At 41.9% G+C, this 12,000-nt stretch overlaps 4 protein-coding genes across 4 annotated transcripts in view; all 4 read right to left on the bottom strand.

Moving 5' to 3' along the window:
• Window positions 1–1,682, bottom strand: part of LOC134852830 (uncharacterized) — a 44,087-nt gene extending 42,405 nt beyond the window's left edge. The window contains exon 1 of the mRNA XM_063868657.1: window positions 1,655–1,682. The gene's annotated coding sequence lies outside the window, so the exon portion shown is untranslated. The remainder of the gene's footprint in view (window positions 1–1,654) is intronic.
• Window positions 1–1,685, bottom strand: part of LOC134852815 (charged multivesicular body protein 4b-like) — a 326,219-nt gene extending 324,534 nt beyond the window's left edge. The window contains exon 1 of the mRNA XM_063868631.1: window positions 1,656–1,685. The gene's annotated coding sequence lies outside the window, so the exon portion shown is untranslated. The remainder of the gene's footprint in view (window positions 1–1,655) is intronic.
• A 3,010-nt stretch (window positions 1,686–4,695) lies between these two features.
• LOC134852838 (small ribosomal subunit protein eS4, Y-like) lies at window positions 4,696–7,588 on the bottom strand. Its single transcript, XM_063868670.1, has 5 exons — window positions 6,305–7,588; window positions 6,013–6,193; window positions 5,857–5,954; window positions 5,504–5,786; window positions 4,696–5,340 (listed from the first exon to the last, which is right to left on the bottom strand). The coding sequence occupies exons 1-5, from the start codon at window positions 6,410–6,412 to the stop codon at window positions 5,192–5,194; spliced, it is 819 nt and encodes a 272-aa protein (XP_063724740.1). The 5' UTR covers window positions 6,413–7,588; the 3' UTR covers window positions 4,696–5,191.
• Window positions 7,513–10,208, bottom strand: LOC134840804 (uncharacterized). The gene is made up of 5 exons (XM_063856821.1): window positions 9,438–10,208; window positions 9,064–9,319; window positions 8,413–8,769; window positions 8,092–8,265; window positions 7,513–7,904 (listed from the first exon to the last, which is right to left on the bottom strand). Exons 1-5 carry the CDS (start codon window positions 9,603–9,605, stop codon window positions 7,513–7,515), a joined length of 1,347 nt encoding a protein of 448 aa, XP_063712891.1. The 5' UTR covers window positions 9,606–10,208.
• Between the last annotated feature and the right edge of the window lie 1,792 nt (window positions 10,209–12,000).

Genomic DNA, 12,000 nt, shown 5'->3' on the forward strand with positions numbered 1-12,000 from the left:
GTTTCAGGGCCTGAAACACACGTTTATGCATGTCTCAGGTCTTCCCCACCATATTTTGATCATAAAACCAAAAACTTTATAATTTGGTTTTATTATCAAAATACGGTGGGGGAAGACCTGAGACATGCATAAACGTGCGTTTCAGGACCTGAAACGCACGTTTATGCATGTCTCATGTCTTCCCCCAGCATATTCTGATAATAAAACCAATTTATAAAGTTTTAGGTTTTATTATCAAAATATGCTGGGGGAAGACCTGAGACATGCATAAACGTGCGTTTCAGGGCCTGAAACGCACGTTTATGCATGTCTCAGGTCTTCCCCCAGCATATTTTGATAATAAAACCAAAAACTTTATAAATTGGTTTTATTATCAAACAGCAGCAGTTCATGCAGGGATCCCCCTCGTCACAACACTCCCACATGCGAGCATCCAAATTCTCGAACCAGTGGGAAAACAGATACAAAGTGAACGCACTCAAGATCATCTACGACAGATTCCTACTGCCAAATGCACAAGAGCTTAGCGAGAACGTCAGACTGCGGGGTCGATTGAGCATAGTTAGATCAAATCTGAAGAAGAAAACATTTTGCGATTAAGGTCGAAAGCATTGGGCCATATTACGAGCAAAAAAACTCGACAATATGAAATGCATATGATATGAAAACGCACAAGCGGTAAAGTTGAACAAATACTATTTGATAAGTTTATCACAACAATTAGGCTATTTGGTATTACGAGCATGATAGTCGAAGTCCTGTTTTGGATCCCCACATGGACGTTTTTTTGGAGGGTATGAGATTCGACAGTGTCAATGAGCAGCAGCAGCACCACTGGGACCAAATGAACCTACAACAACAGCAGCAGTTCATGCAGGGATCCCCTTCGTCACAACACTCCCACATGCGAGCATCCAAATTCTCGAACCAGTGGGAAAACAGATACAAAGTGAACGCACTCAAGATCATCTACGACAGATTCCTACTGCCAAATGCACACGAGCTTAGCGAGACCGTCAGACTGCGGGGTCGATTGAGCATAGTTAGATCAAATCTGAAGAAGAAAAAATTTTGCGATTAAGGTCGAAAGCATTGGGCCATATTACGAGCAAAAAAACTCGATAATATGAAATGCATATGATATGAAAACGCACAAGCGGTAAATTTGAACAAATACTATTTGATAAGTTTATCACAACAATTAGGCTATTTGGTATTACGAGCATGATAGTCGAATTCCTGTTTTGGATTCCCACATGGACGTTTTCTTGGAGGGTATGAGATTCGACAGTGTCAATGAGCAGCAGCAGCACCACTGGGACCAAATGAACATACAACAGCAGCAGCAGTTCATGCAGGGATCCCCTCGTCACAACACTACAACATTCGAGCATCAAAATACTCGAACGAGTGGGAAAACAGATACAAAGTGAACGCACTCAAGATCATCTACGACAGATTCCTACTGCCAAATGCACAAGAGCTTAGCGAAACCGTCAGACTGCGGGGTCGATTGAGCATAGTTAGATCAAATCTGAAGAAGAAAAAATTTTGCGATTAAGGTCGAAAGCATTGGGCCATATTACGAGCAAAAAACTCGATAATATGATATGCAAATGATATGAAAACGCACAAGCGGTAAATTTGAACAAATACTATTTAATAAGTTTATCACAACAATTAGGCTATTTGGTATTACGAGCATGATAGTCGAATTCCTGTTTTGGATTCCCACATGGACGTTTTCTTGGAGGGTATGAGATTCGACAGTGTCAATGAGCAGCAGCAGCACCACTGGGACCAAATGAACATACAACAGCAGCAGCAGTTCATGCAGGGATCCCCTCGTCACAACACTACAACATGCGAGCATCAAAATTCTCGAACCAGTGGGAAACCAGATACAAAGTGAACGCACTCAAGATCATCTACGACAGATTCCTACTGCCAAATGCACAACAGCTTAGCGAGACCGTCAGACTGCGGGGGTCGATTGAGCATGGTTAGATCAAATCTGAAGAAGAAAAAATTTTGCGATTAAGGTCGAAAGCATTGGGCCATATTACGAGCAAAAACCTCAATAATATAATATGTATATGATATGAAAACGCACAAGCGGTAAATTTGAACAAATACTATTTAAAAAGTTTATCACAACAGTTAGACTATTTGGTATTACGAGCATGATAGTCGAATTCCTGTTTTGGATTCCCACATGGACGTTTTCTTGGAGGGTATGAGATTCGACAGTGTCAATGAGCAGCAGCAGCACCACTGGGACCAAATGAACCTACAACAACAGCAGCAGTTCATGCAGGGATCCCCCTCGTCACAACACTCCCACATGCGAGCATCCAAATTCTCGAACCAGTGGGAAAACAGATACAAAGTGAACGCACTCAAGATCATCTACGACAGATTCCTACTGCCAAATGCACAAGAGCTTAGCGAGAACGTCAGACTGCGGGGTCGATTGAGCATAGTTAGATCAAATCTGAAGAAGAAAACATTTTGCGATTAAGGTCGAAAGCATTGGGCCATATTACGAGCAAAAAAACACGATAATATGAAATGCATATGATATGAAAACGCACAAGCGGTAAAGTTGAACAAATACTATTTGATAAGTTTATCACAACAATTAGGCTATTTGGTATTACGAGCATGATAGTCGAAGTCCTGTTTTGGATCCCCACATGGACGTTTTCTTGGAGGGTATGAGATTCGACAGTGTCAATGAGCAGCAGCAGCACCACTGGGACCAAATGAACATACAACAGCAGCAGCAGTTCATGCAGGGATCCCCTCGTCACAACACTACAACATTCGAGCATCAAAATACTCGAACGAGTGGGAAAACAGATACAAAGTGAACGCACTCAAGATCATCTACGACAGATTCCTACTGCCAAATGCACAAGAGCTTAGCGAAACCGTCAGACTGCGGGGTCGATTGAGCATAGTTAGATCAAATCTGAAGAAGAAAAAATTTTGCGATTAAGGTCGAAAGCATTGGGCCATATTACGAGCAAAAAACTCGATAATATGATATGCATATGATATGAAAACGCACAAGCGGTAAATTTGAACAAATACTATTTAATAAGTTTATCACAACAATTAGGCTATTTGGTATTACGAGCATGATAGTCGAATTCCTGTTTTGGATTCCCACATGGACGTTTTCTTGGAGGGTATGAGATTCGACAGTGTCAATGAGCAGCAGCAGCACCACTGGGACCAAATGAACATACAACAGCAGCAGCAGTTCATGCAGGGATCCCCTCGTCACAACACTACAACATGCGAGCATCAAAATTCTCGAACCAGTGGGAAACCAGATACAAAGTGAACGCACTCAAGATCATCTACGACAGATTCCTACTGCCAAATGCACAACAGCTTAGCGAGACCGTCAGACTGCGGGGGTCGATTGAGCATGGTTAGATCAAATCTGAAGAAGAAAAAATTTTGCGATTAAGGTCGAAAGCATTGGGCCATATTACGAGCAAAAACCTCAATAATATAATATGTATATGATATGAAAACGCACAAGCGGTAAATTTGAACAAATACTATTTAAAAAGTTTATCACAACAGTTAGACTATTTGGTATTACGAGCATGATAGTCGAATTCCTGTTTTGGATTCCCACATGGACGTTTTCTTGGAGGGTATGAGATTCGACAGTGTCAATGAGCAGCAGCAGCACCACTGGGACCAAATGAACCTACAACAACAGCAGCAGTTCATGCAGGGATCCCCCTCGTCACAACACTCCCACATGCGAGCATCCAAATTCTCGAACCAGTGGGAAAACAGATACAAAGTGAACGCACTCAAGATCATCTACGACAGATTCCTACTGCCAAATGCACAAGAGCTTAGCGAGAACGTCAGACTGCGGGGTCGATTGAGCATAGTTAGATCAACTCTGAAGAAGAAAACATTTTGCGATTAAGGTCGAAAGCATTGGGCCATATTACGAGCAAAAAAACTCGATAATATGAAATGCATATGATATGAAAACGCACAAGCGGTAAAGTTGAACAAATACTATTTGATAAGTTTATCACAACAATTAGGCTATTTGGTATTACGAGCATGATAGTCGAAGTCCTGTTTTGGATCCCCACATGGACGTTTTCTTGGCGGGTAAGAGATTCGACAGTGACAATGAGCAGCAGCAGCACCACTAGGACCAAATGAACCTACAACAGCAGCATTTCATGCAGGGATCCCCCTCGTCACAACAATACAACATGCGAGCATCAAAATTCTCGAACCAATGGGAATCCAGATACAAAGTGAACGCACTCAAGATCATTGCGACAAATTCCTACTGCCAAATGCACAAGAGCTTAGCGAGAACGTCAGACTGCGGGGTCGATTGAGCATAGTTAGATCAAATCTGAAGAAGAAAAAATTTTGCGATTAAGGTCGAAAGCATTGGGCCATATTACGAGCAAAAAACTCGATAATATGATATGCATATGATATGAAAACGCACAAGCGGTAAATTTGAACAAAAACTATTTAATAAGTTTATCACAACAATTAGGCTATTTGGTATTACGAGCATGATAGTCGAATTCCTGTTTTGGATCCCCACATGGACGTTTTCTTGGAGGGTATGAGATTCGACAGTGACAATGAGCAGCAGCAGCACCTGCTCGATATAGCCATTGAATCAAAGCCGAGAATATTTCTTTACGGCTTCAAATGTCATCACTATTGTCTGCGAGGGCTGAGAAATATTCTTTACGACCCTAATGGTCACATTTTTTGTGTCAATTATTGACTTCCTAGATGTGTAGATGTAGTCTAAGGATCCTTGAGACAGACTTGGGATGAATTTGAGATGCCCTTTAAACATTTGAATTAACTTTTTTCAACAATAATTCTCAACTGGGCTTTTTAATATAAATTTAGTCAACCAGGACTAAACAAATGTATCAACAACACTGTATCAACTACTAGTCGATTGCTGTAGTTAGAGCGACAGTTAATTAAGAATCATCTTTTGATCTTTAGCTGCTTTCTAACTTAACCTTTTGAGTTTCTACAATTTACTATTTAAAAGTATTCTTTTCAACTTTGAATTCACAAATTATACAGAGATTATAACAACAGGACATTTAATTTCAACAATCATCTTTCGACAAAATTCAGGGTGTCAATAGACAAAGTCTCATTTGGAGGCAGCTGACTTCTCCAGTCTCTGCTGTCGCTCATCCATGATGGTAAGACGGACTCCCTTCTGCTTCGGGAACGTCACCCAAGGCGTCTTCTCCTCCCCAATCACAAACACGTTCGTTATTCTTGTCGCAAATTGATGGCCTGGAACGTTTCCAATGTTAATTCCAACAATCACAACATACAATCGACATAGGAAATAAGATCACTGATAAGATACGCAAGAAAGGCATACATTTTGAAAATCTGATTTTCCATAATGATTGGAAAAATTGGCGTTAATTTACTTTAGAAAGGCTGTGCTTACCAAGGGCATCTTTCACGTGAATGATGTCGATAGCGCCCTGCAATTTCTCGCGTCTCTGGATGATTCCGATGCGGCCGATGTTGGCGCCGCCAGTGATCATCACCAGCTTGCCCAGCTCGAAGTGGATGAACTTGGTGATCTTCCCGCTGGCAATGTCCACCATGACAGTGTCGTTAGGCTTGATCTCCGGGTGGTGGTAGCGGATGGTACGCGCGTCGTGAGTCACCAGGAAAGGAACCTTCTTGGGCGCAACCTCCAACTTACGCACTTTGCACAATTTGTACTGCAAAACAAAAAGAATTACACTGTATTTGCGAATAACATTTCTAAAACATATTAACGGATCAACTTACAGCTGCTTCCTCCTTTGTGACTGGGTGCACCTTGAATCTTCCCTTTGTGTCGTAAATCAGACGGAAAAACTCTCCAGTCTTTTCGATGGTTATCACATCTAAATTCATTGAATGCTGCATTACAATTACCAAATTGCTAATGGAATTTCAACTTACCCATGAATCCGGCAGGGAAGGTTTTGTCAGTTCGGATTTTACCATCGACCTTGATGAGTCTCTGCATGAGAATCTTTGTGCACTCGCTGTAGTTCAAAGCATACTTCAGTCTGTTTCTGAGCAATACTGCGAGAGGTAAGCATTCTCTCAATTTGTGGGGACCAGTTGAAGGACGAGGAGCCTGAATACAATGTTGATCACAGCGAATTCAATCAAGAGTCAAGTTAATTTCATCCTAGAGGGAAGCGGGAACTAATAACGTTCACGCCGTGTACATATATATTGAACTTACAAATGTGCCTCCAAGTTTGTCTAACATCCAGTGCTTGGGGGCAGCAAGACGTTTCAAATGCTTTTTGGGTCCACGAGCCATGTTGTCTGTGTAGCACGCCACCAACATCGCAGCGACAGTTGTGAACACGGTGCAGATTGGAACAACCTCGACCTTTCGGTGTGGCAATTTTCATGTTCCGGAGCAACAGACTTAACCAAGGACGTGTTTGGGAGCACGTTAGGAATTTGCGGATTTGTATAGACGGCGTGATGCGTACGGTTGAGATGGGTTTTTCAGCGTTAATCCCGGAATTTAATCATGTGAAGCCAGAATAGGTTTGAATCACTAAATGTTCGCTCGATGACATGCCGGAAATATGGCTTGCAACCGGGGTTGCCACTAGGGTTTAGCAACTATCCATATCAATAATTTCGGTTTCGATTTTAATAGTTTGAGACATGTTAAATCAACAAATAAATTGAATGGATCAACAAATTTTCGAGCAAGAAATAATTATACGTGTTTACTGTATAATTGTATCATGAAGGTGTGTTAATGGCGGGCCAGCTGGGTTGGATTCAGGGCTTGACAGGTACTTGTTGTCTTGTTGCAGGTATCACGTCATCAGTTCAAAGTTTGCGGCATGACGACACTATGACGACATGCAGTTTTCGTGCTCGCGCTGCAGCAGAGGTGTGAAGCAGGTACCAGTCAACACCTCCAGCACCACGTCACCAGCTGACTTGATCTCGCTCGCGCCATTCTTGATTATTAATGATACACTGTGGGCAGCATCCAGTTTTCAATCTTGATTATATGCTGCTTTGGCCATATCATCAATTATTGCCACACGTCATTCATAATAACACACAATAATTACTCTTGTCGTGTACTAACATAATATAATATAAATCTTGTATAACATCTCCTTTTTCCAAATTATAACCTGCTTAGATGTGTTTAGCCAACATGGATGAGTGCAACAATCATGTAGTTTGAAGCCGAGAATATTTCTTCACGGCTCTAATTTGCACGTGGGGCTGAGAATATTTCTTTACGACCCTAATTGTAATGTTGTACTATATTCAGCTGCTGCAGGTAAATATAACTTATCCAATTGGGTGATATAATCCAAGTAAATTTCCAAACCCTTGAAAATAATTGAAATTAGTAGTAACGAATAGTTCCAATAACAGTAACAAGTAAAGAGTGAGGAAAGTAAGTAATTAAAGGAGGTTTTTTATGAACCAATGCACAAATTTGACGTATAGTTCGCGGAGGAGAGCATCTGCGTGCATTGATTCGGTGTATTCTTTGATTTTTCCAAAAGAATTTCGGAGTTCGGTGAGCTCGGCATCAACCACATGACGCCAGGTGCTGTTGTCGTTGGTCACCCGCTCATCCAGCTCGCAGAAGACTAGGCGGAAAGACTCGGCGGAAAATTGCAATTGCAGCCGCCACGATGGCTTTTTTCTGTTCGCCCTTTCATATGCACGGGCATCAGCGAAGAAACTGTACCAATAGGACAGTGTTCCCACTTCCTGCGCGACGAGACAGATGGCGCCTACGCTGAAGCCGTCGACACAATCAGCGAGGTCGTTCACAAAGTCGAGGGTGACTGAAACGATATATATTTTAAACACAACATTACGACATTGAAGCGGGTTTGTCAAATGATTAAGTTTTGAAGAAAATGCATGATATTTTGTTTTAAAAAAAAGGTATTTCAGCACCCGGAATATTCTTGAATTCCACCAGGGAGCCAATTCAAAATCATAGCAAAACATCAAATAAACAGTACTTACTATGTGATGGTTTAGAAATTTTTTTAAGGTCCGTTGCCAGTTTCCGTGCCTGCTGCTTGTTCTGTTGCTGTTCTGATTGTTGTGTTGCTGAGAGAGTGGAAGTTGATGATGATGGAAGTTGATGATGAGAGGCTGCTGCTGCTGTTTCCACCTCGTCAATTTGCCTTTTGCGGCCTGAAACCATAGAAAAATATCAGGGCGGGAAGAAACGGGTTTTTACTGAACTTAAAACCAAAAAAACGTATTAAATCAATTAACATGGGCGATTCAAGAATCACAACAAGCGACGGAGGAAGACGATGCATGTTTATTTGAGCTTACCCTGCAAACTCAATTGCAAACGCAATTGGTCGGATGTCTTGCGTTCAGCGGCCAGTTCTCTACGCAAGTCCTCCAACTCCTGTTCTCCAGCTCTACGCAAGTCCTCCAAGTCCTGCAGCTGACTTCGCAGGTCCTCCATTTCTGTCAGTCCATCAGTCTGTACACCCAAGTTTCGGGTCCTGGCTGGCTGTAGGTTGGGTTCGACGATGGAAGTTCGGCTGGAAGTTGCGCGAGGTTCGACTGGAAGTTGCGCGAGGTTTGGTTCGACTGAAGTTGCGCGAGGTTCGTCTGAAGGTTGCGCGAAGGTTGCGGCTGAAGGTTGAACTGAAGGTTGCGCGTCTGGTTCGACTTCGTCATCTAAAAGGCACATGCTTAAAAAATGGTCTACAATATATATAATATATATACAAATCGAGGCTAAAATAATGTATAATGTACTAAAAAAGATTTTGGGAAACATTCGGAAGTGGGTTGTTTTTACTAGATAATTTACTAGATACTTTATCGAGGAAAACGATCATATGTATCGGAGTTCATGTCCAAAAAAAATCAAATTGCACCGGAAAAAAGAAAAAATCAAATTGCACCGGAAAAGAGGGGTCTATACATAAAGTACTTTTCCTGAACTATACATAAATAAAATTTACATACCGGCTTTGAGGACTCGTCCCTTCCAGCATTCTGAGTTTGCCCAGTAGTGAAAGGAGTCGCCTCCTTCCACACTTGCCGCAAACGTCCGCCCATTGAACAGTCTTTGAGTGTGGGGGGCAGTGGTCTCGTCCTTTTGATTGGGGATGTAAAGAGTTGCAACATCCGTGTAGTTGCGCGTGTGGATGTGCGTATTGTTGGACGACCAGTACCACTCCAAGAGGACGGAGATATCGTTTGACTTTTTGCTCGAACTCGTCTAAACGAACATTAAATTATAAAAGTTTTCACACAACATGATTGCAGGAACCTAATTCCGCATTAATTTTTTTTACAATGAACAATACTTTTCCAATAAAGTACAGCGAGTAACTTACTGATGGTTCAATTAGCAGACAGCAATTTGACATTTCGAAGGGCTTTTGATTTACTTTTCGTGTCGGCAGAGAGACGCGCTGACCGGCAGTGACGTAGAATACGCCCGTACTGCTACGGTCCAGCGCGCTCCCGTGGACTAGCTTGATCTGGGTTATCAGTTCACTCATGAATGTCTGAAATGAAATGAAATGAAATGGAAATGAAATGAAATGAACTTAAATCAATTAAATCAGGCGGGAAACAATTTACTATGAACTTAAATTAGGCTGAATTAGTCATTTCACAGGCGGGAAACAATTGAATTGCCTTCTTTGAAGCGCCGCATATTCAGGCGGATTGCAATTTGAGGCAGCGTGTGGAATTCGCGGCATGCGATTGACTATGGCGTCATATTTTGATTTAATTGATTTAATTAAGTCGATTTAAATCACGATTTAAATCATGATTTAAATCAAGTTGATTTAATCGTTCCCAACCCTACGCAAATGTGGCCACGCAAATCTATTCAGAAAGAAACAGAAAAGCAAAAAGACAAGTAAATTTCATGCATAAAGAACCATCATTGAATTAATTGGAAATGAACTGGACTGCACTATAAAATTTTGGCTCTTTTTCCTTTTCCCCCCCACCTGCAAATTTTTATATTTGAAGTTACTGTTCACTTTGTCCGAGTGTCATGAAAATTGGCATGTAGACTAATTAGGCCATGTTAAACATATTTGGTCTCCATAATTAACCTTGTAAAACATCTCATTAGACCATAAAATTTAGACTCATTAGACCATAAAATTAATTTAAAAAGTTTATCACAACAGTTAGACTATTTGGTATTACGAGCATGATAGTCGAATTCCTGTTTTGGATTCCCACATGGACGTTTTCTTGGAGGGTATGAGATTCGACAGTGTCAATGAGCAGCAGCAGCACCACTGGGACCAAATGAACCTACAACAACAGCAGCAGTTCATGCAGGGATCCCCCTCGTCACAACACTCCCTGAGATTTGCCGAGATTTAAAGGACAAAACTAGATTGTTCGTAATAGTGAATTGATTGATTAGTTGCTTTGATTCTTAGTTACTTGAGATTTAGTTAGTCAGACTTTGACTAAATGAAATAGAACAAATAGAGATTGAATAAACTTTACATCTAACAACGATGTATACAAAACATAAGAGTGATCACACACAGTGTGTCGCTCGGTAAGGCCAATCCGGTGACCTTGAGCAGACTGGTAAATAACTATGCAGCATGGCTGCAAAAGACAGCAAAATAAATGAGGTACTAAATGTCGCCTCATCACATTCCCCGCGGAAGGGAAAATTTTTGGGGAACCCAAAAATTGTTTAACACATAAATAAATAGACAGCACCCCAAAGCATTATTTTAGATAGCACCCCTATCCCGTAAAATGCATGGTGAAAAGAATAATGTTTAAATACGAAGTTTTGTTAAAAGTTTGAGAGTGAGTGTTTTTTTTTTTTTTTCGATCTTCAGATTTCGTCCTGAGCTTTAACTGGCGAGGAGGAAAATGACGCCTCCGGAGAAGTTAAGTGTAAACGGTCCCGAACAAGAGGTCTACGTTTAGGTGACGTGAAGGATGATGGCACTGAAGTGTCTTTTGCGTATGTCTTGGAAGATGGTATAATACTTGTAGAGGATGACAAGTCGGCTTCTTTTCCTAATGATTTGGCTTCTTCCACCGATTTGACCGAGTGCCGTAACGGGTCGCCGAAAACTCTTGTGGCCTTTTTGTTTCGAGATGAGGCCCGAGTGCCTTCCAGATCATCCGTAGTCGGTTGGGCTGGGAGGGAAAGAGAAGGGAGCGACGAATATTGGTCTGCCTGGGCGCCTTTTCCTTGGACAATAGGACTCTCGGAATCAACCACGTCCAGTGGTACTTGATGCGAACCAGCAACCCAAGTTGTGGACTCAGCAGGCTGAATGGTGAGCGGGGGGTCGACACTAGTATCCATAGAAAATGGGCCCGGTGTGAGGGACGAGCTGCCAAACGTAACCGGTTGTGATTCGTCGTGTAGCCGTAATCGCTTTTCCATCGGAGTAGATGTCCGAGTTTCATGCAAAGCGTGCTGAACGGGAGGGCTCTCACTAGATGAATCCGCTGTAAGGTCCACCACCGCCGGGTATGACGCGCTCGTGTTAGCTGGCCGTTTTTCGAGCAATTTTGGGTTAGATGCGCGAGTAAATGGTTTCTTCCCCCCACTTTTTGAAGATGAAGTTTGGAGCCGATCACCTAGTGTGTTGTAAGTTGCTGAAATGTTATTATAATTAGGCTTAAGACAGACATGATTTTTCCGATACACCCTTCCCTTGTCGGTAACATATGTATGATCGGTGACACGAGTAATTTTGAATTTCGCGAGTTTAAAAAGAGGTTTGCCAGACTGACGATCTATAATTTTTCTAAACACTCTCACACGTGTAGGATCGGATAAAAGGAGAGTTTCTAGTTTACTTGTCTTAGACTGTCGACGGGGTTGAAGTGTCGGTAGACGGCGAACAGTATCTTAGACCTCTGGAGGCGTATTGATTGACCGGTCTT

Source organism: Symsagittifera roscoffensis, chromosome 1, assembly GCF_963678635.1.
Source record: "Symsagittifera roscoffensis chromosome 1, txSymRosc1.1, whole genome shotgun sequence".
NCBI classification, from domain to species: Eukaryota; Metazoa; Xenacoelomorpha; order Acoela; family Convolutidae; genus Symsagittifera; species Symsagittifera roscoffensis.

Bases quoted from the DNA above. Each gene is read 5' to 3' on its own strand.
- LOC134852838 (XM_063868670.1), bottom strand. From the start codon at position 6,412: ATGTTGGTGGCGTGCTACACAGACAACATGGCTCGTGGACCCAAAAAG. The intron at 5,787-5,856 runs GTAAGTTGATCC...TTTGTTTTGCAG, and splicing joins TCACAAAGGAGGAAGCAGCT to TACAAATTGTGCAAAGTGCG. The intron at 5,341-5,503 runs GTAAGCACAGCC...GAAACGTTCCAG, and splicing joins TCACGTGAAAGATGCCCTTG to GCCATCAATTTGCGACAAGA.
- LOC134840804 (XM_063856821.1), bottom strand. From the start codon at position 9,605: ATGAGTGAACTGATAACCCAGATCAAGCTAGTCCACGGGAGCGCGCTG. The intron at 8,770-9,063 runs GTATGTAAATTT...TGTGCCTTTTAG, and splicing joins GGGACGAGTCCTCAAAGCCG to ATGACGAAGTCGAACCAGAC. The intron at 8,266-8,412 runs GTAAGCTCAAAT...CTATGGTTTCAG, and splicing joins TTTGCAATTGAGTTTGCAGG to GCCGCAAAAGGCAAATTGAC.